Source organism: Perca flavescens, chromosome 10, assembly GCF_004354835.1.
Source record: "Perca flavescens isolate YP-PL-M2 chromosome 10, PFLA_1.0, whole genome shotgun sequence".
NCBI lineage: Eukaryota > Metazoa > Chordata > Actinopteri > Perciformes > Percidae > Perca > Perca flavescens.
Genome location: NC_041340.1, coordinates 25,405,714 through 25,433,433, shown reverse-complemented (window position 1 = coordinate 25,433,433; position 27,720 = coordinate 25,405,714). Strand labels below are relative to the sequence as shown.

Here is a 27,720-nt window from a genome sequence, read left to right as displayed (position 1 = left end):
GAGTGAATGGATGCAGAGTTATAAAATACATAAAGGCCGGGAGGACATGCTGATATACAACTAAAACACTTCTATACAGATACTGCTGTCTAAAATTATATTTTAGCCTAAATCCTGTCTCCTATTCCCAGGAGCAGAAATTAACAGGCTAAAATATTTGATCTTACATCACATATTTTAATTGGCTGTTTGTCCATGCCTTCAGCTCCTCTTGCCCTGGATATTGTAATTCAGCAGCAAGGCTTCTTCCGAACACCAAACGCAGAGATATCTCTCCGTCCCCCGGGCTGGACAACACCAGCTCCCCCTCATTGGCTATGAAATCAAATGTGTGATAATTTAACCCCAAGGCCCATCAGCTCTGACAACCACACGCTGTTTAAAGTTCCACATCCAGCCATTTTTTTATCATTTAGGATAGTTCTTTAATTGTTTTATGTTGTAATTTATTTTGTTTTAACTCTCATTGCTTTGGTTGGATTGATAATTGACGGTTCTAAATAAACCATTGTTGAAATTGCTTTGCTTTGATTATTTTAAGGTTAGACACATTTTGGATGTATTTAGTATATGACACAAAATCCTGGCTGCCCATGTCACACCATATTCTGATATTCTACCAGACAGCGGCTGCGTTTGGACTAAAAAGTACTAAAGTAAAAGTACTCTATATGCAGAATAATATATATTATATGACTGAATGATAATTAGTGATGCATTCATGTGTTAATCACATTAATGTTGCAGCTGTTAAAGCTGGGGCTTAATCATGTTATACTGCTGGATAGTTAAATCTATAATAATACAATATTTATTAATTCTTTTAATAATCTTAATCTCAAAGTAACTAGAGCTGACAAAGTGCAGTGAAGAGTACAATATTTGCCTCCGAGATGTAGAAGAGTAGAAGTATAAAGTAGCATAAAATAGAAATTCTAAGTAAAGTACTCTGCAACTATGCAGTCTGCATAGAGTGCTGCTCGGGTGTGTAGACACACCCGTCGCTATGGGTGGGCCATAGGGGGCCAGGCCCGCCCCCAAAAATGCTTGTGCCCCCCCACCACCCCCACACTTGAGGCACAGGTCTCTTAAAAAAATTACTTTAATTTTAATTTTATATTATCATAGTTGCTAATTTTGTGTTGCATTAATGTTGCATTCTTTATAATTAAAACATTAAAAATATAAAGAAACAATGGTGTGATTTTGTTTGATTGATGGGAATCTACACTGCAAGAGCCTATCACGGCCTTACTAAAAAGAAAGTTAGGCTACGTATGTGACGTAGCCTATGTCAGTGTATTTTTAGAGACCCCCCAAAATTTCACAAATCACGTTTTCAGGGGAGCCCATGTCTTATTAAGGGGAGCCAAACGCCCCCTAGCTCTCCCATAGTTCGCACCCTGACCTGCATGTCAAGTGAAACCGCGACTGGGGCAGCATTTGGGCCACAACTGCCTGTTGAATCAGTGGGTGTGAGTGACCTCGCCATGGACAAACCCAAACAGGTTTTGTTGGGGAAAAATCCAGTCAAAATGTTTGGTTAAAAAAAAAACGGTCATTTTCCTCTAGCTGGTATTTGAACAGGGACTGGCTTGAGTACTCGGTGTAAAAAGGAAAAGGAAAAGGCATTTTGTTATGCCTGCAGGAAATTCAAATCTGCCTCCACTCAAAGTACCGGTAGGTTCAAAGTCTCTGTGTGTGTGTGTGTGTGTGTGTGTGTGTGTCTCATGGAAATGCATCTCCCTCTGTTGACTGCTTTAAAATGCAATGTTTGAGAGATGCTTCTGGTGTTACATCTAACATGTTGTATAGTCAAGTGTTTTATGGATATTCATAACATTGCTTCTATGTAATGTGGTGTAGGCTATAGGCTATCTGGTCATATTGCTGTTGGTTATGTTTAACGTGATGATCACGTGCCGCGCGAATGGAATATACAAATTATTATAAATATACGTACTGTAGGCTAATAATAATTGGGCCCTCCCATGCTTTTCATATGCCCCCTTTAAGACTGAGGTCTGGCGACGGGTCTGTGCGTAGAGTTTCCCTCTGGAGCTCTCCAGTTTGTGGATCCTGGTGTACAAAGGTTGGTCTTGAGCACCTCCAACCTTTAAAGTACAAGTACCTCAGAAGAGTATAATGCAGTACTTGAGTAAATGTACTTAAATTAAATTAAATTAAATTCCACCCTGTGTTAGAATGTTTGCGGGCGGGAGTAGAACACACCCACGGATGAAGAAAGCGAGACCAGACATGTTACAATTTAGCAAGCTCAAACATTTCATTTCATCAGTGATGGACCTTTCACAATAAACCCTTTTGTTCCAGGAAATAGCCTGGTCCCAAATAGCCAGCTGTTAGAACACTGATGTGTATAGTCTAGCATTGCTAGGGGACACAGCTACGTGATGGCCGGCGCAGCGACGAGTATGAAGTTGTTCAAGAAGAAAGCTGTACGCAGCAACACCACAGGCCCAACAATCAGCCGTTCCCAACAGGCACGTTTCAACAGGCACATTTTCAATTTTAGTGTGTATACAATTGTGAAAGACTGCATAGTCACGCAGAAGTGGTGGTTTGAACTTTGTGCCCACACTTCTTCATTTTCAGAAAACGTTGACCATGGTGCACCTATAATGATTTGGGTTAGGGTTAGTATTTACATAAACTGCTGTACCTGGTCTTGGCATATGATAAACCTTCACTCTCAAACTGTATTTCCAACTCGTTCTCACTCCCAACTCGTAAAATCCTGACGCTTGGTCAGTGTCTCTCAGCGTCAGATACCGATGCAAAAATCCCCCTTCAGCGTCTGGATGGAACGCACCGGGCAGAGGAGCAGCTCGACCACGGCGCTGTTAGATGACGTAGTATTAAGAGAGACAACGGTAGAGAGTATGAAAGACCAAAAACCTGCGCAAGGAGGTTGGTGGATGGGTCAATCAACACAGGAATTTCACCCAGGAGACCGGGTTTCGACTCCCATTCTTGTCCCGCGTGTCACTGAAACTTAACTTTTGTAACCCCACCAACAATCTTTTCCTAAACCTAACTGTCCCGTTCTTCTTGCCGCATGTCAGTTAAACGTAAGTCCCGACCAAGCACGTCTCAATATGACGCTAAAGGAGACTTTTTGCGTCGATAACAAGTGCCGAAGCCGAGTGCCGAAGCACCTGACCAAGCTTTGCTTTTTGACGCGATGGGAGTGAGAATGTGTTAATATTTCATGTATCACTGGTACCCAAAGTGATTTTTCATGCTGCGAATTCATCATTATCCCAACTTTTAAACCTGTATTAGTCTTACTATAACTGTGCTATTGGTGTCATATCTAATGACTGATTGATGATGCATTTCAGAGTTTGGGTCCTGACCCCTGATTTATGATGTAACAAGTCATGTCTTTCCAGAAACCAAACTTTGCATTTAATTCTTCAGCTATAAAGCAAGGCAAGCGTTTTTAATTAAACTCCCGTGACCGTCACAGTTTGGGCCGGGGCATGTCTCTGGCCAGAGCCTGTCCACTGCTCTGGGAGCTGAGGAAGGTGTGCTCCTGATTCAAGTAGGAGGTGATGAACTCTGGGAAATCTCTCTTCAGAACCACCTCCAGGAACATGTCTGCTGCCGTGAGTAGCCTCTGTTTATCCCTGAAGAAGACAGAGAAACAGAAGACATCCAGTGAGACAAAGAACCACAGAAACCCACTCCCAACTGGAAAAGACCAAAATAGTTTCAGAAAGATAAATGTGATGTTAAGTCAGAGTTATGATTTGCCAACATTTGGCTTTCTCACTATCAGAATTTTGACTTACTGTGTCGCACGGCTGCGGCGAAAAGAGAGCTGAGCCAGAAGGCAAAGCTCTCGATCTACCGGTCAGTTTTCCTTCCTAACCTCACCCTATGGTCATGAACCGAAATAACCCGAAATGGGTTTCCTCAGGAGGGTGGCTGGCGTCTCCCTTAGAGATAGGGTGAGAAGCTCAGTCGTCCGCGAGGAGCTCGGAGTAGAGCCGCTGCTCCTTTGCATCGAAAGGAGCCAGTTGAGGTGGTTCAGCATCTGGTAAGGATGCCCCCTGGGCGCCTCCCTAGGGAATGGTTCTATCCACGTTCAGCTTGGAGGAGGCCTCGGGGAAGACCCAGGACTATGTGGAGTGATTATATTTCCACCTTGGCTTGGGAACGCCTCGGGATCCCCCAGTCAGAGCTGGCTAAAGAGGGAAGTTTGGAGTCCCCTGCTGGAGCCGCTGTCCCCGTGACCCGACCCCGGATAAACAGAAGAAGATGGATGGATGGGTGTCATCATGCTAACGTTGACCTATTTTTTTTGTAATCCCTAACATTTTACCGGTTCTTTTTTCAGTGTCAAAGTCAGCTTATGATACAACTGTGATGGTTACTTTGCAAACCGGTTGAAAGTGATACTAGTTGATATAGAGATAGCTAAAGAACAGCAGCAGTCTGACTGGTGTCTGCGCAGATAAAAATATGAAATACTTATGTCTCAAAAGAGAGCATGGGCCGTATAGTTTACAGAGCAGGGCTTTAAACAATTTAAAGTCAATGGAGCACATGATTTCAAAGGACATCCAGTATGTCCTCATCTTACCTCCCAGAGGGACGGAGAGCCCCGAGCTCCACCAGGAGCTGCTCGGTGAGCTCCGTCACCAGCCGCCGGCTCACCACCCGGCCGTCGTCCTCCAGCCGAGTCTGATGACAGATCCACTGCCACACCTGACACACACACACACACACACACACACACACACACACACAAATGTTTTTTTTTTGTACTTTATACATCTATTGCATACACAAAAAACTATATAACACACTAAAAGATGGGAAAAAACGACAAAAAAGCACAAGATGGGGTCTTTAGGCGGTTCACTTTTTGCTTTCTACTCTGTCTTTGCAGTAAGTTATGTCCCTCAGGGACGGGTGCTAAGGGGTGGGTCGTGTGATCCGAAACCCACCTGTGATCTAGAAATCTCGGCTGTGGCTGAATCTTCCACCTGGCCTTTGTAGAAAAAGTGGCCTTCACCTGGGAAGCCGAGCACGCTAACTGTTAACAGTCCACACAGTAATGACGAGCAGAACCAGAATATGTGCACGTACATACCTGAGAGCCAAGCATTAATAAAGAGGACACCAACTGCAATGTTGTACTTCAAACCATAAAGAGTAACTCCTCCCTGAGGAAAAAGAAAATACACCTGATTATTAGAGGTTAATACAGGATATCTCATCTCGTTTACATAGAGCTATGAAGGTCAGTATTACATCATACATACTGTATTCATCTATCTGAGTTCATTCATATTTTTTTCCTTGCCGCTGTGGCACCAAATGTTTGCTGTTGGGGGAATTGTAAATTATAGAGTGAGGTCTAGACCTACTCTATCTGTAATGTGTCCTATGATAACTTCTTTTAATATTTGACACTATAAATAAAATTGAATTAAATGCAGTAAAAAGGAACACCTAAAGGGAGATTTTGGACAGTGCTCTGATAGTGATGTCCAGATGAAGCTTTCATGAATTGCATTGCATGTTCTTTATTTACTGAGCCCACTACATGGTGCTCACTGTTAAACAAAGGCTTGAAAGCACACTGAATTGATATTGAATTGTTCTTGGGGTTACATATTATGTCTAGTTTAGATGGGTTATTATTCGGGTTGATTTAACTGACAAGTTAAACACGGATACGGTTGGTGAAAGAAAAAAGAAAAAAATGTGTATATGTATGTTTGTACAGTATGTGTATATGTGCCTGTAAGTAGGAATATATGCACGTGTGTGTACATAGATAAATAAGTGAAGAATTAAATTGTTTGTATATAACTAAAGTAGAAAAGTAGAAAAGTGGGTAGGACCAGAAAAGTTTCTTTTAAAAGGAACCCCGACTAGTACGACATGTTGGCCTTATAAGATTAACGTGGGTGTCAGCTATAAAAAGGTCCTACAAAAAACACTCCAAATGTTTTGTTTTTTTGTTAAAAAACGCAGAAAATATGTTCCCTTGTAGGCCGCCATGGTTATTTATGTCGCAATGCATTCTGGGGTAGTGACGTGTATTGGTTGTGTACCCACGTACCGGCTATTGACAGTACAGTAACAGCGAGATGAACACGTCTGCCGTTCAGCCTTTTCAGTTTGACCGTAGGCTTAAAGGACGAACCTAGGGGTTAATAACAGATGTGTACCCACTCTGTCGTACTCTGGGACAGGTTTTCATGCTAATTGATTGTGTTTGGAGCTTCAACGAAGCTAGCGCGGACCGCTGGTTAACCTAGCTTACAACGCTAGCTTGTATTCGGGCACAGGGAAAGTAAAAACAAATTCGCTATTTATACCACAAAAAAAGGCTCAAAATATCACCAAACTTCAACGGTAGCATAGTGATGGTCCCTACATGTTAACCGAAGCACTGAGAACTTTGTAAGTGTACAGACGAAGAGCTGCGGGAGCTCCGTGAAAGGGCTACAAGAGAGAGAGAGCCATGCCGCAACAGAGCCTCGTACTTCGGGAAACCAGTCATGACTTACAGCTGGCGATGCCAACTAAAATCAAAAGCAATTTGCACAATATATCTGAAATAATTGCACCAATGTAAACATAACTTGTCTAGCTAGCTAGTTTACTTACTCAGTGGATAACTGTCCATCTTGTCCCTCCGGTCTGGGTCGCCGTCTCCAATTTTTTTTTGGGACTTGGAAAAAAGTTTCCCTGTTCATCACAGAGGGGGAATCTTCAGACTGTCGTTCCCGAAGTACGAGGCTGTGTTGCGGCATTGACTACCGGTAGCTCTCTCTCTCTCGTAGCCCTTTCACGGAGCTCCCGCAGCTCTTCGTCTGTACACTTACAAAGTTCTCAGTGCTTCAGTTAACATGTAGGGACCCTCACTATGCAACCGTTGAAGTTTGGTGATATTTTGAGCCTTTTTTTGTGGTATAAATAGCAATTTGTTTTTAATTTCCCTGTGCCCCGAATACTAGCTAGCGTTGTTTGCTAGGTTAACCGGTCCGCGCTAGCTTCGTTGAAGCTCGAAACACAATCAATTAGCATGAAAACCTGTCCCAGAGTACGACAGAGTGGGTACACATCTGTTATTAACCCCTAGGTTCGTCCTTTAAGCCTACGGTCAAACTGAAAAGGCTGAACGGCAGACGTGTTCATCTCGCTGTTACTGTACTGTCAATAGCCGGTACGTGGGTACACAACCAATACACGTCACTACCCCAGAATGCATTGCGACGTAAATAACCATGGCGGCCTACAAGGGAACATATTTTCTGCATTTTTTAACACAAAAACAAAACATTTGGAGTGTTTTTGTAGCACCTTTTTATAGCTGACACCCACGTTAATCTTATAAGGCCAACATGTCGTACTAGTCGGGGTTCCTTTTAAGTTCTTCCTACTCCTTTTGGAACATGGAAATCCTTATGTCAATCATTTATAATAATATTGAATATTGAATTTGCTGAGTATTTTGTTTTTGTTGGTTTTCTTGCTTGTATCGAAATGTACATGTTCAAAATTAACTTAAACTTAACGCTTGTGTTGTCTTCCTGTCGACCATGCAACCTTTTGATTTTCTGGGTCAAAATAAAATTTTAAGATTTTTTGTCACTTTTTACGATGTTTTTTAGATTTTTGCTGCGATTCCTTCAACGTTTTTGTTGTTCTTTTTGACATTCTTCATTTAGGGAACGGAAGGGCAATAATATGTGCAGTTAGTAAAGCAGCACCCTATTCGTACACGGGGCTCTAAGTTGTGTAGAGTGCAGCGACTGACCGAAGGCATGGACAGTAGGTCATCAGGAGTCACGGTGACGTCATGGCGAAGCTGGTTAAGCTGGTTATCGCCTTCAGTGTTGAGCCGGAAGAGCTGGAAGAGGTGAAGAATTACAAGTCATTATTCTCCTTCTCTGTGTTGGTAGAAAGTTCAGCGTGGCTCACGATCCAGTGCTTACTTTCTGCATGGGCTCGATCAAGCTCAGATCATACACCATGAAGCCGTCCACACCTGCCTGGATCTCCAGCAGCTTCAGTCTGACGGGTGGGAGAAGACAGCCATATTTCAGTTTAAAAAAATGCCGGCACTGTGAAAATAGTCTACATCTGCAACGTTACACTTCCGGAATTGTTCAGCTGCCACCGGAAATTCCGCCGGATGTCCCTCTTTTTGGCCCGGATGTCCGTCACCTTCCTCTCTCTTTGTGTTGCCGTTCTAAACTCCGGTGGATTTATAAGGACTATGGTTAACTGCTCCTCAGATCTCTGCAGGGTAAATCCAGACAGCTAGCTAGACTATCTGTCCAATCTGAGTTTTCGGTGGCACGACTAAAACAACTTTGGAACGTACACATGTTCCACCAAAACAAGTTTCTTCCCGAGGCTATTGTGCGGCGTTGCTCCATCCGGCCAAGACAATTGCGATTGGTTTAAAGAAATGCCAATAAACCAGAGAAAGGTCTGGCAATGCGAGACTAGTGCCTGGATAACCAGAGAGACTGTTGATGGGCATGATGGTTCTGCTTCTGCACTGCTTTGCTCACTCAGTCTCATGTGTGTGTGTGTGTGTGTGTGTGTGTGTGTGATGTTCCCACCTGCTGACAGCAGCCAGCACTCTCCTATGGGAGTCACTGAGTGGGTCCGGAGGCAGCAGCGGGGCAGCCATGCCTCCTGTGGCCAGCGCTCCCCTCCGATGACACGTCTGAACCAGCAGCTCCATGTAGCTGCGCAGGAAACGCTTCTCCATGTTGACATATTTACTGCGGTCGGGCAGCAGGAAGGCCTGGCGGTGGCCTGGAGCACAAATACATGACCTCTGGACTTCAATGAGACAAGGACTGCCTTTTTTTACCGTTTGTGTACAAATTGCTTTTTGTAAAAAGTAATTCATAATAATAAAAACATCCATTATACATATTCTATGAACCCTAATTGTGACTGGCCCTGGACCATCCGTGAACAGTCAATCAATCAATCAGACCTTATTTGTATAGAACTTTTCATACATGTAAATGTAGCACAAAGTGCTTCATATAATAGAGATTTACACACATAACACAATGAGCTTTCCTTAGTATGTGCCATTTCTGTGTCTGTAGCTATTGAGGAGGAGAGGGTGGGGGTGTGGTCTTAACCAACTGCCACTTTGCTCATTTGAAAGCCATGATGTCTCTCTCTCATGGGTGGGACAAATTCTCTGGGCGGGCAAAGCAGAGAAAGGGGAGGTAACCTTGCTCCTTATGACCTCACCAGATCGGCCCATCTGAGCTTTCATTTTCTCAAAGGAGCAGGATCCTCAAAGCAGGATACCCAGGGCTCGGTTTACACCTATCGCCATTTCTAGCCACTGGAGGACCAATAGGGAGGCTGGGGGAACTCATATTAATGTTTAAAAAAACTCATACAGTAATATTTTCATGCCATGGGACCTTTAAAACACTGACTAAAAAGGTAGATTTTAAGTTTGCCTTTAAAAACATCAACACTCTCTGCAACCCTGACTCTAACCCTAACTCAATGACAGGCTCAGTGGGGGTTTGGCTCACCAAACTTGTTGACAAAGGAGGCTGAGTAATCCCAGATGCCACAGTTGAGTCCCGCTGAATGCTCTCGCAGCTCGTAGAGAATCTCCTCCATCTCAAACGCTGCTAACACGTTTTCAATCAGCACTGTCGCCTTGATGCTGCCCAGTGGAAGGCCCAGCTACACACACACACACACACACACACACACACACAAAGGCACACACACACACACACACGCAAACACGCACACACACACACACACACACACACACACACACACACACACACACACACACACACACAGGCACACATGCCCACGCACGCACAGACACAAACGCACACATGCACACGCATGGACACACACACGCACACACACAAACGCACACATGCACACACACGCATACACACATGCACACACACACAGGCACGCGTGCACACACATGCACACGCATGCACACACACACACAAATTCGCTAAGACACAACTACACACATAGGAGGCATTATTTCTGTACTACTCACAATAATCAGGGCATTCATAAATGTTCAAAAATGCCAAATGGATTTCATGAAATTGGAAAGTCAAATTGATGCAATAAACAAAGCCTAAGCAGAAGTCCCCAAAGTGAAACTTTAAGAAAAACATCTCTTATAGAACAGGAACATCTTGGCTTTTCTGTATGGGTGTAATGAGCCGATGTAGCATACAGGGTGTCTGATGGGCTCGAAATAATTTGGTGTGCAAAAAATAAGCTTATGAACAGCAGGGGAGTGTGCTTGCTGAGTGTAAACTGGGACTAAGGCCGGCTGCACACTGGCTGCGTGGCGTGAGCGTGTCAGCTGCGTGGCGAGTCCGTTTTTATTTCGGCTCCCATGTTAACAGGTTAGAGCTCGCGCACTGCCTGCGTGACACGCACGTCTCACGCTAGAAACAGGACCTGCGCCTATTTTTCACACGACACGCAGCTAGCTAGACTATCTGTCCAATCTGAGTTTTCTGTTGAATGACTAAAACAACTTTTGAACGTACACGTTTCCACCCAAACAGGTTCCTTCCCGAGGCTATTTTGCAGAGGCGCCGTGGCTCCGTGCCGAGCTTAGCGCCGCCCGAGACGATTGTGATTGGTTTAAAGAAATGCCAATAAACCAGAGCACGGTTTTCTCCCATCCAGTAATGCTGTGTGGACTAGCCAGACCCTCCTGCGCAGCGCTGTGGAAGAAGGTCTGGCTATGCGAGACTAGAGTAACTCATTTCATTTCCAGAGTCAAAAAGCCCACCGGGCTCCAATTATTTTCTCATGCTATGAAGTGGTATTGCGATCTCAGTCCCCGCTGTGCTGCAGCCACTGCCGCGGAGCACCTCTCAATATGGGACTCATACTTCATGTAATTGCATTCATTTCATTTCCCTATCCCAAACTCTCTGATAATAAGGTGCTTATTGTTACAGTAAAAATGTTAACTTCAGCTGGCAGAACGCTCACACCTGTTTACTACTTCTTCACGTTTTCTTCTCCTAAAAGTAAGATTTGATTCTCAAAATATTGTGACTTTTTCTTCTCCTAAAAATCTCCGATATTGTTTTTCTTCTGAACAGTGGCCCATTGAACGTACAGTGCCAACACATACAGATAACAATCAGCAAGGAACTGACTTTTGCCTGTCCTCACAGCTACATGAGCAGTTTACCGGTCTGCTGGCAGCCCTACGGTGGTTTCATCTGCTCACATCATCAGAAAAAGATAGGATTGATATGTGCATAAACAGTCACAGACGTGCACACCTTCTGTTGACACCAGACAAATATCTTGTTCCATAGTCTGGCCTCCATGAAGCTCTCCACCTGGAACACAAGAGATACCTATTATCATCTGGGTGTGTGTGTGTGTGTGTGCGCGTGTGGTGTGTGTGTGTGTGTGTGTGTGTGTGTGCTTGCATGGGTGTGCATGCGTGCGTGCATGCGTGTGTGTGTTTGTGGTGTGTGTGCGGTGTGTGTGCGTGTGTGCGGTGTGTGTGTGTGTGTGTGCTCGCATGCGTGCGTGTGTGTGTGTGCGTGTGTGTGTGTGTGCTTGCATGTGTGCGTATGTGTGTGCGTGCATGCATGCGTGCATGCATTGCTACGTGCGTGCATGCATGTGATTGTGTGCTCGTGTATGTGCATGTGTGTTGGCATGGGTATATTTGTGTGTGTGTGTGTGTGTGTGTGTGCGTGTGTGTGTATTTGTGTGTGTATGCGTGTGTGTGTGTGTGTGTGTGTGCGTGTGTGTGTGTGTGTGCGTGTGTGTATTTGTGTGTGTATGCGTGTGTGTGTGTGTGCGCGTGTGTGTGTGTGTGTGTGTGTGTGTGTGTGTGTGCGTGCATGCATGTGTGTGTGGTGTGTGTGCGGTGTGTGTGCGGTGTGTGTGTGTGTGTGTGTGCTCGCATGCGTGCGTGTGTGTGTGTGTGTGCTTGCATGTGTGCGTATGTGTGTGCGTGCATGCGTGCATGCATGCCTGCGTCGCGTGCGTGCATGCATTTGATTGTGTGCTCGTGGATGTGCATGTGTGTTGGCATGGGTATATTTGTGTGTGTGTGTGTGTGTGTGTGTGTGTGTGTGTGTGTGTGTGTGTGTGTGTGTGTGTGTGTACTTGTGTGTGTATGCATGCATGCGTGTGTGTGTGTGTGTGTGTGTGTATACCCGTTTTACTATATTCGTGGGGTCCAAAAACCGGGGACTACAGTATCCTTGTGGTGTCTGCACAGCCTCGTGGGGCCCAAAATGCTGGACCCCACGAGTTTAAAGGGCTGTTTGAGGGTTAAGACTTGGTTTTAGGATTAGGGTTAGAATTAGGTTATGGTGAGGGTAAGGGTTAAGGTTAGGCATTTAGTTGGGATGGTTAAGGTTAGGGTAAGGGGCTAGGGAATGCATTATGTCAATGACATGTCCCCACAAAGATAGTAATACAGACGGTGTGTGTGTGTGTGTGTGTGTGTGTGTGTGTGTGTGTGTGTGTGTGTGTGTGCGTGCGTGTGTGCATGCGTGCTTGTGTGTGTGTGTGTGTGTGTGTGTGTGTGTGTGTGTGTGTGTGTGTGTGTGTGTGTGTGTGTTACTTTTGAGAGGTAGAAAAAGGGTCCACTCTGGTTGGCAGAAAGTGTCTGTCCACAGTGAAACATGAGGAGTCCAAAGTCAAAGAGAGGACCAGGAACCTCCCTCCCCTCTACCTGCCAAACACAAATAAAGTCTTTATTTTTTTTCTTTTTGATAATTCATATACTAATGTAGCCGATAACACATCAAAACTAATGACAAAAAACACCCATAACATGTTATCACAGCCCCAAGTGGATTTTGTGAAACTGCTATGTTTTGACAGACGCTATAGGAAAAACGTCAGCAATTAGAACCAGTATATATTTGGTATTTTTACTTTAAAAAAAAAAAAAAACTTTATCATAAGTAAACATCTCAGTTCCCATAAATTATACAAACATTTCTTGGACCAGCAAACCAGTGTGAATATTCTGTTGGAAGTTCAGCTGAAAGCCAAGACTTTAGAAACTCTGAGATCAACAACTAATCTCCCACCAACATCCAACGCCAACCAAAACAGGCTTTTACATTTTATTATTGATGGTTGTTATTAAATATTCTATTTACTCGGGTAATCATTACATTAAAAGTTCTGTAAAATGCATTTAGAGTCAGCCGTCTCCACACTACCACAAATGAAACAATTGCTGAAGCCTTTTGCTTATTAAAGAGCTGTCAAATCTTAAAGCGTAACTCTCGCCAAAATGCAAACTAGGGCCGGAAACAACAAGAGCTACGGTGAGTTCTTTTTAGTAAACTCTGGGTACACAAACAATGTTCTCAATGCTTTCGTTAAGCTGTAGAGCCCCTGGTGGTAATTTGAGCAAAGTTTCATGTTGTGTCGAGCCTTCTTAGTATTTTAAAAATAGGCTGCCTCTCAGTGAACCTTCCCTGAATAAATAAAGGTTAAATAAATAAAAGAAATACATAAATATTCATACACATTGTCTTCTTTGATACTACCACCAGGAGTCGCCAAAGTCACATTACCAAATCACATCCCAGCTACAGTCTTTCTTAGTGTAGCTTTATTTCAAGATGATCTTATGGAAAGTAGCCCATGCCAATCTCTAGGTATGGTGATGATGTAGGGCTATTTAAAATAAAAATCTGGCTGCCTCTATGGGAATTTAACATAGGGGTGTACTGATTTATTTACGATTAATTCCTTAAAGGTTGGATTTTTCCAAATTTTTTTCAATTAAGGCATTACGATCAATTTCCGAAAGACGTTTTTAATTCCTCTTTTTAGTCTACTTTAGCATGGGTGTATTCACTTATGCTGAGCACTGTAGATGATGTGTAGTAAGATAGGAAAAGAGTCAGGATGGGCAGAAGGATTGTCCCAAGGTTTGTTCACACAGATAGGAAAACAGCGTTGCCATTTAGGAAATAATTGAAACGGATGAGAATGAATTTCTTCAGAATGGAATGTGGAATGTAACGTTATTCACAACACCTACCATCATGTTGTGCTCCAGCATGTTCCAGGCGCGAGGACGAAGCATCAGCACCGGAGCCTGAGATATGGGCGGAACATCTGCCAACACATTAGATTAGATAGACTTTTACAATCCCAAATTGGGGAATTTCAGTGCTACAGCCGCAAAATATCAGACACACCGCACACGTACAGAAAATACAAGAAATAATAAATAGGATAGAATATAAGAATAAATATTTAAAAAATACAAATCAAAGAATGTACAAACGTATACAAATTGGGAATAAAAATGTACAGCTACTTAACCCTCTTGTTGTCTTCCCGTTGAACAATGAACTTGTTGTCCTTCCGGGTCAAAATTTTTCAAATGTCCAAATTTTTTTTGGGTGCTTTTTCCGATGCCTTTTTTATGCTTTCTTTTTAAACGTTTTTGTCACTTATTTCAACGCTTTTTTAAATTCATGATAAATAAACCTAATTGATATGACATTATACCTATTTTTTGAGTTAATAAAAGCAGAAAGTATTCATTAATTTCACTAATAGTTAAGATCAGAGGATGTTGAGTGGATCACAGACTGGTTTATGTCAAAGTTTAGTCTACACTGTTTTGAAACCATTTTTTTTTTTTTATGCTATAAAATGGGTTCCATACAACGTGCATCCATGCATGCATGTTATTTTTGGGCAAGTTAGTTGAAAGAAACCCATATTTCTGATGCAAAAAAACTGGAAACGGGTCAAATTTGACCCGAGAAAAACACAAGGGTTAAATACTGTAGTATTTATGAAGATGTAAGTAAAACCTACTTTTGTGCAAATTGCTCTTTGTGCGGTATTGTGATGTACGGTATATGAGTCTTATCTAACACTCAGTCATAAGGTAAAGGTTATTATGACTTTATAATAACTTTTTATATAACTTTATTTGTCACATACACGTAGGCTACATGTAGCGAAATTCATTCTCTGCATTTAACCCATCCCTCAAGGGAGCAGTCATGAAGTGTTAAAAAGTTGTAATGGTACAGGACAGGATGGTGACCTGCCTGACATATGTGCAGCCGCACACATATTCCTGTAATGATCCAATATAAATTAAAGTAAAGCACTTACTGAGGAACTGGTCGTAAACCGCCTTCAAAACGTTATGAATGCCTTTGATCTGGTTGTGATATGTCGGGCAGTTCCCGTCGTCAAAGTCAACCTCAAAGCAAAGAGAGGACACAATGGCTCTGTGAGGCTGTGCTAAATGCTAAGCTTGTTAGCTTGGTAACACGCTCACAGTTGATATTGAACAGGTAATCCTACGTTCACCATCTTGGTCCATAACATTCCCTGTTATTTCTTGTATGGACAATGTATGGGTTAGACCAGTATTTCCCAACCTTTTTTCCTTGGCGCCCCCCCTACTTATTTCTAAGAAAAGCTGAGTTGAAACCAAAGTTGAGGTAACTCTGATACAGAGGAGTTATCAGGACTTTTACGTTTCTCCGCCATGTTTCATTTATAAAATAGTGATGCCGTGGCAGCAGGACAGACGAGGATGATAGCAGCTAGCAGCTGACCTGATGACAGCAAGGGTCCCAGGTTAAGAGGTCCCGGAGGTTTGGCCCACTAAGTAGCCTGCCTACAATTTTAAGCGAGAACAAAAATATATAGTTTTCATACAGACTTTTGTATACATTATATATTGTAGTGTATTATCATAATTTGTTTCACATGCGCAAATATATTTTTTTTACCTCAAACCAGATTTGCGCACCCCCTGTGATCTTTGCCGCCCCCCTAAGGGGTGCCCGGACCCCAGGTTGGGAACCACTGGGTTAGACTATTGTATTGTGGCTGCTGTAATATGTTTCTTTATCCTTTATTTTGTGTAGAGTATGTTGTGTGTGGACATTGAGAGCGGAAGCTGTGGATGAAATTACTTTTGTATTGATGTCATGTAATTCCGTGTGGGATGGGCCACTTAGTGGCATGACAGGTAAATAATACATCATTCATTCATTCATTCATGGACACAAACTACAGCATTTTATGTGTAAGTTCATACTCTGTCAATGAAGCTTGTTCTGCTGCATGCACATTTGTGTATTTGTTGGGGAATATTTTCAGCGGTGGATTTACCCTCTGTGAGTATTTCTGGCTGCAGGATGGTGTGTGTGCGATTGAGTCAAAATCAAAACTGCAGTGTTATTATTTTGTTGTGATGTAGAGTTTTGTGATGTCACTCAGTATGTATATCTCAATATTATATTGATATGTTCAGATTCATCAAGATCATATGATAAAAATCATGTTATGTAATTCTGACAACGCCACATGCTCAATGGAATCAAAGGACATCAGATTGAAGTTTCCCACTGCATTTGAGTGTTCTCCTGATGGAAATGATTAGTAATTATAATAAGGCATTACATGGGGTGCCTGGATAGCTCACATGGTAGAGCGTGCGCCCCATGTACAAAGGCCTTTTCAGTCCATGTTGCAGCGGCCGCAGGTTCATCTCCGACCTGTAGCCCTTTGCTGCATGTCATTCCCCCTCTCTCTCCCCTTTTACATCTTCAGCTGTCCTATATAATAAAGGCTTAAAATGCCCCCAAATAATCTTAAAAATAAAAAATAAAGCATTTCCTGACCAAACTACGGAGCCACTAAAGGGACATGACTTGACTTTTTTCTCGGTGTGCACGAGAAACTTTCTGGTGCGCACGCAAAAGCATCTCATGCTCACAATAAACCAATCTAAGGCTAGCAAAATGATGCTAACAAAGTACTGCTGACGTTATTTGGCTAAGCTTAATATTTCACATTCACAGCATGAAATCAGTTGCAAGTTGCCTTATCATCTTTAAGTTTGTTCGTGACACTATCAGGTACATTCCATTGCGTTTCCATGAAGATAAATACCTCCTCCTCGGCAGCCATTCTGACTGCTACTCAGATTGGTTTCTCGTTCGCACTAGAAAGTATCTTGTGCACATAAAAAAAAAAAAATTCCCATGTCCCTTTAGGGGCTCCGTAACAGTAGAGCAAACGTGTACAGTTGTTGTGTTGGTCTGGTGTGGTTACAGGTGAGTAACAGAGGCGGTACCTGTATGCCTTGTGCTGGTGACTGGAGAGCTTTAATAAAGCGCTGCGTATCGCAGGGAGCCAAGTCCCCAATGTCCACGTGTCTTCTCTGGAGCCTCGGGGGGACAGGGAGCACCCTCCAGGCCGGGTCTGTCCTGATATGGCTGGTATTTTCCAGAAAGCTTGGCAGGTCACCTGAAAGGTCCAAATGGGCCTTTCTGGACACTCGTAACCGCAGGACCTGAAGAGAGTTTCACAGATTCCTCATCCTGAGTTCAAAACGTCCCTCACGCACTGAATAGAAAATAAAAGCTTTTTCTGCTGTCTCACCTGATCCACCTCCTCATTAAATGTGGAGACCAGCTCATGGAGGAAGAGGAGGGAGTCTGCGGTGAAAAGTGTCTCATATTCTGCTTCTAGACCTGAGGGAGGGGGGGACAGCTCCATGCTGACTGGACCCTGTGGACGAGAAGAGTCTATGATGCGGGTTTATTAAGGTCAACATCCCTACTGCAGAAAGGGGGTTCTTTGCAGCTGCTGCAGTGGTCCTGCTCCACGCCCACTACGCCCTGCACTGCTACTACAATGTTTTTTAGTCATAGTTCTATTATCTTTATTGTTACTATAATTGCCACTGTACATCATACAAACAGCTATAATTAATATGAATCATATTTCTCTATATCTGTATGAGTGTCCCTGGGTCCCAACCGGCAGAGGCAGAGGGCCGCCCACCAAGAGCCTGGGTCTGTCCGAGGTTTCTGTCTGTTTAAGGATGTTTTTCCTCGCCAGTGTCACACCAAATGCCTGCTCTTGGGGGAAATAGTTGTGTCTCTGTAAATGATAGAGTGTGGTCTAGAACTACTCTATCTGTAACAGCCCTGACACACCAACCCGATTATCGGCCGTCGGACAATCTGGCGAGGTCAGTAACTCAAGTCTGTTCGGTGTTCCCCGTGTCGTCGTCAGCCAGAGGAGCCGGAGGTCTTCATTTGGGCCAATTTGACATGTTGAATCGGAAAGGCGGGCAGTCGGACTCAATGACCAATCTGATTGGTAGAGTGCTAACCCAGAAATGACGAGCGGGATGAGCGTGACTACAGTCTCTCAAAATCTGACGAACACCTTTTAAACTGACTTTTGTCGATCTGAAATGAAAACAGATTCAGCAACTGCACGGCCTATTTCTCGCTTAAAATGTTTTCAGAAACACGTTGGACTGGCTTTGAAATTCTGGAGAAACCAGACCCACGTGATGCGTTCGTCCAATCAGCTGCCGGTTTGAATTTTTTGGGCGACAATACAGATTAGCGCCGCCTGCTGTTATGGAGACATATTACGTCTTGCGCATGCGCAGAACGTACGCTCATGTCGCCGTCGCTTCGGTGTGTTCCAAGGCACTTTTTTGACGAACTCGGGGAGGCAGTCAGTCCGAGTGCCTTTTAAATGGCAGGACCCTTAAAAGTTCCAAAAGGTGTATCACTGAGACGTATGGACTTGTTGTGAATACAACTTTAACAGAAACGCCTGTGCTGGATACCAGCACTCAAAGAATAAGCGGTACGAAATGGAGCAGTTGAAAAAGTTATGCAAATGTACTCTGACAGAGAGTGAAGGTATCAGGGCTGTTTCCTACCTCACTCTACGACATAAACCTGCATTTATGAATTGAATGGTCATTTTGAGGCAGCGCAACCGGCTATAAACACAACATCGACATATTAAAGCTATTATGGAAAACAGCTTTCTTATTATGCATTCAAGTGAAAGGGAGCAACGGGATCATACGGAGTCCTGTTTGTGTCCTGATGAATGTTAGTTCTCTTCTTTTAGCTCGGTTTTCAGTTTCATCAAACTGCTGAGGGAAATATTGTTCTCTTTAGCTGTTGAATGCTCCACTGTGTTCAACAGCTGCACACAGAAAAAGTACTGGTTTTTAAATGGTTCTTCGAAGGACTCTATGGTTCTTGAAAGAGCCATCGCTGAGTTACTGCAAGGGGGGCGCCAAATTATGGTATAATGTATAATAATTTACATAATGTTTTGTCAAAAATTTAAATGTCTCAACACGAATCCAACAAATTATTAGCAAATAAAAATCAGCCTATTTGTAGGAAAAAAAACAGTGATGTTGAAAAATGCCCATCAGTTTCCTAAATCCTGTTTGGTACTCTGCAGTGGTGAGGCACTTCTACTCCGCTACATTTCAGAGAGAAATATTGTACTTTTTACTCCACTACATTAATCTGACAGCTATAGTTTCTAGTTACTTTACACATTAAGATTTCTGCACACAAAACACATGTAGTTTATAAAATCTGATGTTTTATTATAAATGATACTAGCCAACAATATAACGGCCTACAAGTCCAGCTGAGATGATTAGACCATTAAACACACAACTGTTTGGATCCTTTACACTTGGGAGGATTTTTCTGCATTAAGTACTTTTACTTTTAGTACTTTAAGAACATTTTCCTGATTACATACTTTTACTTAAGTAACATTTTCAATGCAGGACTTTTATTTGTAACAGAGTATTTTTACAGTGTGGTATTAGTACTTTTACTTCAGTAAAGGATCTAAATACTTCTTCCACCACTTCAACGTTGATTCAAGCACCAAAACATGTTGTACACCATTTCATTTCATTATTTACTCTCATGCACAAGAAATTCCTAAGGCCTGTCAAAGCACCAACACGTCTGAAACAGAACTTACTATCTAACGATCACTACTCTTAAACTAAATCTCATGAAACTGCTGTGAAGTTCAAAGTCCATCACACCACACACAACCTAACGCCTCCTCACATAGTTGTTCCTTTCCATCACCCATAATGTGGCCGTCTCTACTGTCCTTAATGTCGATTTTTGCTGCACAATAAAGAAATACGCTGATACTCACAGGCATGCTGATGGCAGGGCTCTGTTCCCTCTGCAGTGGACTTTGGTTATGGTCTTCTTTTGCTCACTGTTTAAACAGGAAGGTGTGTGTGTGTATGCATAGTTTAAAGTCCTAAACTGTCTGCGTAGATTCTGTACATCGACATGTGAGGCTATTTAAACACTATGTGCCTTATAATAGCAATCTGGTCAAAATAGTGATTTATTTCATTTTCATTTTAGTTTATTGCAAATTACTAGATGTGATTTGAAATGACCTAAACTGAACTGACTAAAACTTGGATCCACCATTCTTCAATGTTTTTTCCGTTCCACAACGGTCCAGTTCTAACCCTTGTTAGCCTTGTTAGCAAACCCCCTGCTTTTATCTTATAGCAAAGGCAACCTAGAAACTAAACTGCTTTCTCTAAGTGTTCTCAGCAATGGTCAAATGTATGTTGGCGCTCCTTCCGTCTCTTTGGATATCCGAATATCTGTCTCTGTAGCCTACTGTAGATGCCTCAAATCAGAAACGCACTGCATACTTTACAATTTTGTTTTAGTAGTTTCTTTGTTTGGCAGTTATCATTGCTCTAAGTACCAGGTGCATGCCTTTTGCTGCTCCTACAGTATCTTAGAGTGGAGGCTCCCAGCCTGTAACCCTAACCCTAACCCTAAGTGGTCATAGGTTGTAAGATTTTTCCGTATGAAATTAGTCTATTTTTAGTGGCCGAAGTGATAGTTCCCAGCATTTTACAAGAAAATATCGAACTTTGAGAAATGCAAACGAAACAATAATAGTTTGTCGACAATGCCAATGAATGTAGTAAGGATCTATTTTTTACAGTCTATGGTAAGGATACACTGCTGTGTACCATAGACTTATTATGCTGTGTACACGTCTTCATAATGTTCACTAGAAACATTGCATTTGTAACTTTTATTTAGAAAATATGAACCGGATGTCGTACGTGTTTCCGTATCCGCTTTAGGGCCACCACAGTCGTGACAGCTACAGGGTTGCCACCGGTGTGATTAACGGCGCAAACACATTAATGAAAAGCCATGGAAGACAAGGCACAGATCCAAGAGGCTATTAAAATCCAAGGTGAAGTCGTTCGGAAGTTAAAGTCAGAGAAGGCGAGCAAAGAGCAGGTCAGTACTCTCTTTAATGGTAATGTTAAGTTCTTCACATGCGGGTAACAGCATGTCCATTTGGCATTTAACAGAACGGGGTTGCTAGCTAGCAATACTGCATAGCTAGCTAACGTACCAAACCCCGTTTAACTTTCGGTCACAGTAGTGTGGCCTTTAGTACACAATGTTGTCCACAGCTGAATCACTGCTGTCTGATCAACTATCATTGACATATCTACTATGGGTCCCTTATTTATTCGGCACACATTATGTCCGCTAACGCTTACGTATTAAAATGAAACTCCCATTATAAAATATAAACATCTTCCTCTGCCATTTATAAGCCGAATTAATTGGGAGATGACAATGATTTAGAAAACAAGACTCGTTATATTGTACTATATGTGTTCAGTGATAAGTGAGTCAACATTAAAATGGCTCTAAATTATGGTAACTTAGCCTGCTAGCTCTACGCACTGGGGCCACTAGCTAGCTAGCTATTTGGCCTGCTACCACATCATGCATCAGGTACAACAGACTGCATGTCACCAAAGATACGGCTGTAACAAACAGCTCAAAACCACATACAGAGTTAGTACATTTTACCGATGCGTCTAAACATGAACTTTTAAATGTGTAAGGATATAACGTTAGCTGATGCAATAACTTGCCTTATTAACACACGCAGATGCTATCAAACATGTGATTGAGCCTGTGACAATTTAAAGTATGTAATGTATGCTAGCCGAAGTCTTCAGGTGCCAGGTTAATGTCTGTGGTCTGAAACACATAGCTATCTGACAGGCTAATGTTGTCTTCATCATCAGCCAGCACACAGATTAGGACTTTGTGCCAGTCAGCTGTTCTGGACTACTGGATGATGGTCATTGTCCTCTTCCTCTGTCGTGCACTGTAGAGGATGATGCAGCAGGTGGAGGGTTTTGAAGTCTTGTGTGAGACCTTTTTCACGGCAGACATGTTGACATGTCATGGTAGGAAAAGCATAGACAGGTGTATTCAAAACCATTAATGAGGGCTGCATTCCACTTAGGAGAGGCCCTGGTACTGTGCATGCTGACTCACTGAAATAGCTTACTGGGACACTTGATGGAATTGAACCATTGTTAAGGTTATCAATTTCAGCTGGGCTTTTCCTACTATGACAAGTCAAAATGTCTGCTGTGAAAAAGGTCCATTCAATGAGCGCTAGAGTGCCAGCTGTTTGTCAGTAAACATGTCTAGCTGAAGAGTCTATATATATATATATATATATATATATATATATATATATATATATATATATATATATATATATATATATATATATATATATATATATATATATATATATATATGTATATATATATATATATATATATATGTGTATATGTGCTTTGTCTCCTTCTTTATTTGTCTTGTTTGGACTGAATTCTCTGCTGTTATGTCAGGGACTGTTGAGACCTGCCTTATCCCACCATGACATCACCAGGGGCCGTGTCTATGCAGTCACACATGGTGCAGTAGTTATTTGAAGTGACAGTAGGTCTTTTTCACAGGAGACATCATCATAGTAGGAAAAGCACACAAGTGTTATTAATAAGTTCAACGATGGCTCTGTTCTATTCAAGTGAGCGGTGACAGTGAGCCAGCGTGCACAATAGCAGGGCGCTAGAAGTAAGAAGCTCATTCGACGTTGCTAAAACCACCAGACTCCATTTTAAAAAAGCAATACTTTTAGCGCGTATAGAACCAACATATTAGATATATAGAGTATAGAGTTGTTATGGTTGGAAAAGTGGCATGACGACCCAAAACGGCTTTTCATAGTTTTATTTTGTTTCTGTCAACTTTGATTTAAGTGTATTTTACGATGCTAAAATTACTGTTTATTTACATGGAGTCTGGTGGCTTTAGCAAACGCAATTTCCCGGATGTTTTTGTTTAAAAAAAGGATCTTAGTCTTTAACAGAAAGGTCAACCTCCTTAGAAATCCTTTCCATAATGTTGTCAGACACTTAGAATATTAATCTGAGCCTGTCAGTGCCAAAACGAGCACTTTTGTGAAGGTAATACAAGCTGCACAATTGCCCTATTAACTTAAATTGTAGCTTGTTTCTCCGCTGCCAACTGCAGCGATCTCGCTTAATGCTGGACCAATGTCAACGATTGTTGTTCACATTGGTCACTTAGACACAGAAACATAGGAAAATCAGGTTGAAATTTTTTTTTTTATGTTTTAAAATGCTGGAAACACTAAATGCACTCGATACTTGGGTCTAGAGCAGGACTTTGCGTGATTGTGTGTGTGCTGTGTTGGGCTGGTGTCTTTGATTGACTTTGGTCTTATGTGATCTCATGTCCTGCCCTCCACCCTGTGATGATTGATGCGTCATGCCCCCCCTCCCCTAGTGACAGGGTTGCTTACCACTTTTCTCCTGTTCTTCCTGCCTGGCCCTGGATGACCCTTCATCATCTACCTCAACTGTCTCCTGGACATCTTTTGCTCAACTCGCTTCCTGGTTCTGCTGCTACTGGCCATTGTGATTGGCTGCTGTGGCTGGCCCCGTACAACTCCACTGGACGTTGCTGTACCCGTGATGCACTCCTGAACTTTAACTGGTCGGATTTCTGGACATACTGTTCTTCTTTTTTTGTTTTTGTCCGTGCTGTGGGACCAACATGCTGGCCATGTTCTGTGTTCGTGCGTGCTCCGGTCTGGCGGGCTTTCGGACTGTAACACGGGTCCGATCTGTGCATTCTCTACCTGGGATCACTGCTGCGCAGGTAGGCCTCTGGGTGTGGGTGTGTGGGTGTGGCAAAAACTCCTGTCACTACTAGGGATGCAACGATTATAGATTTTGTTGGTAATCACGGTTTCACGAATATTATGCATTAATTAATTTCACTCTAGATTTGAATGTGTTATGTTTTGCTGCCTTTTGAAACAGAAATAACACAGTAACAGTTTTGAATGTTTTGAAAACGATTACATGATCAATCATCAACCTTTTTTTTTCATTTAAATTCATCTGAAGAGATTAGAGACCAGAAATGAAATCAGTCACACCACAAACAAAGGCCCAGTCGGAGACCACAGTGCTGTCCTTCTTAAGAAGAAGTTGGCCTATTTAGACACACCTAGCTGGTGTGTCTAAAAGTTTGAGGAGCTGCTAGACAAGATGCACCTGTCACAGGGAGATGCACAGCATGTTGCTAAGGAATAAATGTGATGGAGAGATCTCCTTTGCAACCTGACGTCCCACAGGGGATGAAGAGGAGGAAGTCAGTGACGTTAAGTGGAAACGTCAGTGACATGTTTGAGCGGTTGCAGAGTTTGGCCTCGTACGAACGTAACGCTATGGACCTTTCTCACAGCAGACATTTTGACTTGTCATAGTGCTGAAATTGATAACCTTAACGATGGTTCCATCGTGTCCCAGTAATATATTTCAGTGAGTCAGCATGCACAGTACCAGGGCCTCTCCTAAGTGGAATGCAACCATCATTAATGGTTTTGAATACACCTGTTAGTGCTTTTCCTACCATGACATGTCAACATGTCTGCCGTGAAAAAGGTCTGTCGCCAGCTCGCTCGCTGTAAATGCAGACGTCGGCTCCTGACTCGTTAACTGTAACGTTACCGTTAATATTAAACCAGCTAACGTTAGCTAACTGGTGGCGTTAATAAGCTAACAAACACTTAACAACAGCGTTAATAATGAAGTCACTAGCAAGCTGCCCAACTTGGGTTGAATTCCCCCGCTGCAGCTGTCCTGAGGTCAGGGGCCGGCTCTGCTCGGTGTTTTCCTGGTGTTTGCTAACTTTGATGTAACGTTAAAACATTGCAGCATTAATCTATCCCAGCACGGGAACGCCATTGTATGTCGGTCTGACAGTCGACGCTCGCGGTGACCGGCCCCGGCGGCAAATTTGTATTTCCTACTATGGCCACGTCAAGTGCCGGCCTTCAGTAGCTACTATTGGCCAGGCGTCCATGCTTACGCAACGTAACGTAACCTGATTTGTACAGGTCCTATCCCCTGACCAATCGGCTATCCTAACCCTTAACCACTCAAGGTCAAATGCCTAACCCCAACCAATCGAGCTGCTATTGAAGGGCGGGTCTTGGCGTGGCCGTAGTAGGAACAAAATGTTGCACCCCGCACATCAGACGCCGGGGTGTTGTCAAGGAGGTTTCATAAGAACTGCACACACTGCTACACATAACTTGCAGTCAGTTTACACTCGGTGTAGCGGAGCCTTAATAATTACGATTAATTAGCCGTGAAGTTTTATAGTGCGGTTAATAGTGAAATCGGGTAACCGCTGCATCCCTAGTCGCTACATGTCATCTGTAGTTTTTCAAGTTTGACGTGTGTGTTGTGTGTTGCAGATTGATGAAGAGGTAGCCAAACTGCTGCAGCTCAAGGCTCGGATAGGAGGAGACGATGGCAAACATCAGTTTGTCCTCAAGACGGCAAAGGTAAGACCCTCGTGCTCCTGTAATCAAACACGTGCATTTAATTCAGGAACAGGAAATAAAAACATGATTTCTGCTGGGCTAACCTGGTGTGAAAATACGATCCGTATCTTGGATGCAGTCCAATGCAGGTAGAATCCGGCTCTCACTGTGATGACGACATCCATTCAGTTTGAACACATTCGGAACAAAATACACGCTAACGTCACGCCTTCTGCTATCCCTGCCTGCCTGTCCCACAGCTGTAGACGGCAGGGACGAGGTGGCCTTGTGGTTAAGGTGCACACCATACGCTGTGCTGCTTTCAGCAGCACCTCATCCATGTAGTTTAAATGTAATTAATGCAGAAACAAGCCACATCGAGACTTCTAGATGGCAATCTCCCTCCCAAACGTGATATGCCTCAATGAATAGTCATGCAAACATGACTTCTGGTTGATCACATAAAAAGAATCCTGTAAGTCTATCACAGCTGAACTTTCCCACCAGTGAGTGCAGTGTCTATCAAAAGACCTCATCGGCCGGGTTAAGAATGTCTGAAGACACGGACTCACTGCAGTAACTGTACTGCAATGTTTCAGACTGAAGTATATCCATGAAACCACACAAACGGGGACTAATAATCACTGTGGTCGTCTGACAGTAGACATGCTGGGTAGCTTAGCCTGCTAGTGCCAGCGTGGCAGACCTGGTAGTTTTCCAGACCGTGACCCTTGCAGGTCCTCATTTTTCACTAGGGCAAGAATCTGGCGATACGATACGTATCACGACACATGGGTCACGATTCAATATATTGCAATATACTTCGATACTGTGCGTAAGGCGATATATTGGGATTGTGGTTCACAGGTTCTTAGTGAGCTAATGTTTACATGCCAAAGTTCAGCCATAGCTACATTGTTAGCTTCTAGCATAAAGTCAGGCACTGCTAGGCAGTTTTTTTTTTTTTTCATTGAAAGACAGCACTTTTTCTTGAAGAAAGACCCTTTGACCCCTCGGCCAAATTTGCGCACCCAAGTCTTCGATGAACCCAGAGAAAACGCTGGATTCCTCTGAAAGCTTTCACCCGACGGTCCGACTGTCTCTTTCTCTCTGTCTTTCTCTCTCTCTCCCTCTCCCAGGGAACGAGGGACTACAACCCCAAGCAGATGGCCATCAGAGAGCGAGTCTTCAACACCATCATTGGCTGCTTCAAACGCCACGGAGCAGAGACCATCGACACACCCGTTTTCGAACTCAAGGTAGATTTGCACATGACACAATTGAACACCTTCACCGCTGAGTGCTAGGGCTGCACGATAATGAGGAAAACATGCAATATCGTTGTTGAATACTGCAATAACTAAATGGACACGTCTGTTTCGTAGCATCACAGATCAGAGCAGACATTTAGGTGGCACCTTAAGCGAGGCACCGAAATCCACGTTGCCATTCCGTCCGGTAGATACCGGGCACCGCACTGGATTTTAACACACACACACACACACACACACTTAAGGTGTTCTCAGTTCTGCATTTCTGCCGCTTCAGTATCCTGCTACAATTCAACAAATGGCTTGTTGAATTTAAAACGAATGAAAGGAAATAATTTCCGACATTCTTTTATTGAACATTGAATTGAATATTAAAGGTTTAAAGTGCAAGTTTTGCTGATATTTTCTTTCAACGAACTCCCCTAAAAAAATCTTTTGAGTGTCTTTCGCGTTATGTTGCGCAGCATTTCGCGTCGTTTATGTGCAGCAGTTGATATCGCGATGACGATTAAAACAACAAAAAGTGGTGTATTGTGTGTGTGCTGGGCGTCTCCCATTCACCGCTGAGTCCTCTGTGTCCTCTGTGCGGTGTGCAGGAGACGCTGACGGGGAAATATGGAGAAGATTCCAAGCTCATCTACGACCTCAAAGACCAGGGAGGAGAGCTGCTGTCCCTCAGATATGACCTCACTGTATCCTTCCAACACACAGCAGGGATTTTCCCGACTCAAAATGGGCCTTATTTAACAGAAATGTATGCATTTGTCTGTTTTTCCACCACTGCCGGCCATTGAAAAAAAAAAAAAAAAAAAAAAAAAAAAAACTG

At 43.0% G+C, this 27,720-nt stretch overlaps 2 protein-coding genes across 3 annotated transcripts in view; one reads left to right on the top strand and one right to left on the bottom strand.

Moving 5' to 3' along the window:
• Positions 1 to 3,338: 3,338 nt before the first annotated feature.
• ugl (ureidoglycolate lyase) lies at positions 3,339 to 17,586 on the bottom strand. The gene is made up of 14 exons (XM_028588820.1): positions 17,470 to 17,586; positions 17,162 to 17,380; positions 15,181 to 15,271; positions 14,084 to 14,160; positions 12,641 to 12,751; positions 11,334 to 11,393; positions 9,573 to 9,729; positions 8,622 to 8,820; positions 7,986 to 8,064; positions 7,808 to 7,900; positions 5,126 to 5,198; positions 4,980 to 5,047; positions 4,613 to 4,737; positions 3,339 to 3,653 (listed from the first exon to the last, which is right to left on the bottom strand). The coding sequence occupies exons 1-14, from the start codon at positions 17,584 to 17,586 to the stop codon at positions 3,488 to 3,490; spliced, it is 1,635 nt and encodes a 544-aa protein (XP_028444621.1). The 3' UTR covers positions 3,339 to 3,487.
• A 3,403-nt stretch (positions 17,587 to 20,989) lies between these two features.
• Positions 20,990 to 27,720, top strand: part of hars (histidyl-tRNA synthetase) — a 13,495-nt gene continuing 6,764 nt past the window's right edge. Inside the window, exons 1-5 of one of the 2 annotated variants that reach the window (XM_028589853.1) lie at positions 21,091 to 21,179; positions 23,571 to 23,945; positions 25,555 to 25,644; positions 26,763 to 26,882; positions 27,491 to 27,586. In XM_028589853.1, the coding sequence (XP_028445654.1) occupies positions 23,841 to 23,945; positions 25,555 to 25,644; positions 26,763 to 26,882; positions 27,491 to 27,586 (411 nt within the window). In that variant the 5' untranslated portion in view covers positions 21,091 to 21,179; positions 23,571 to 23,840. Of the gene's footprint in view, positions 21,180 to 23,570; positions 23,946 to 25,554; positions 25,645 to 26,762; positions 26,883 to 27,490; positions 27,587 to 27,720 lie in introns of both variants that reach the window. The other variant, XM_028589854.1, reaches the window with a different exon arrangement.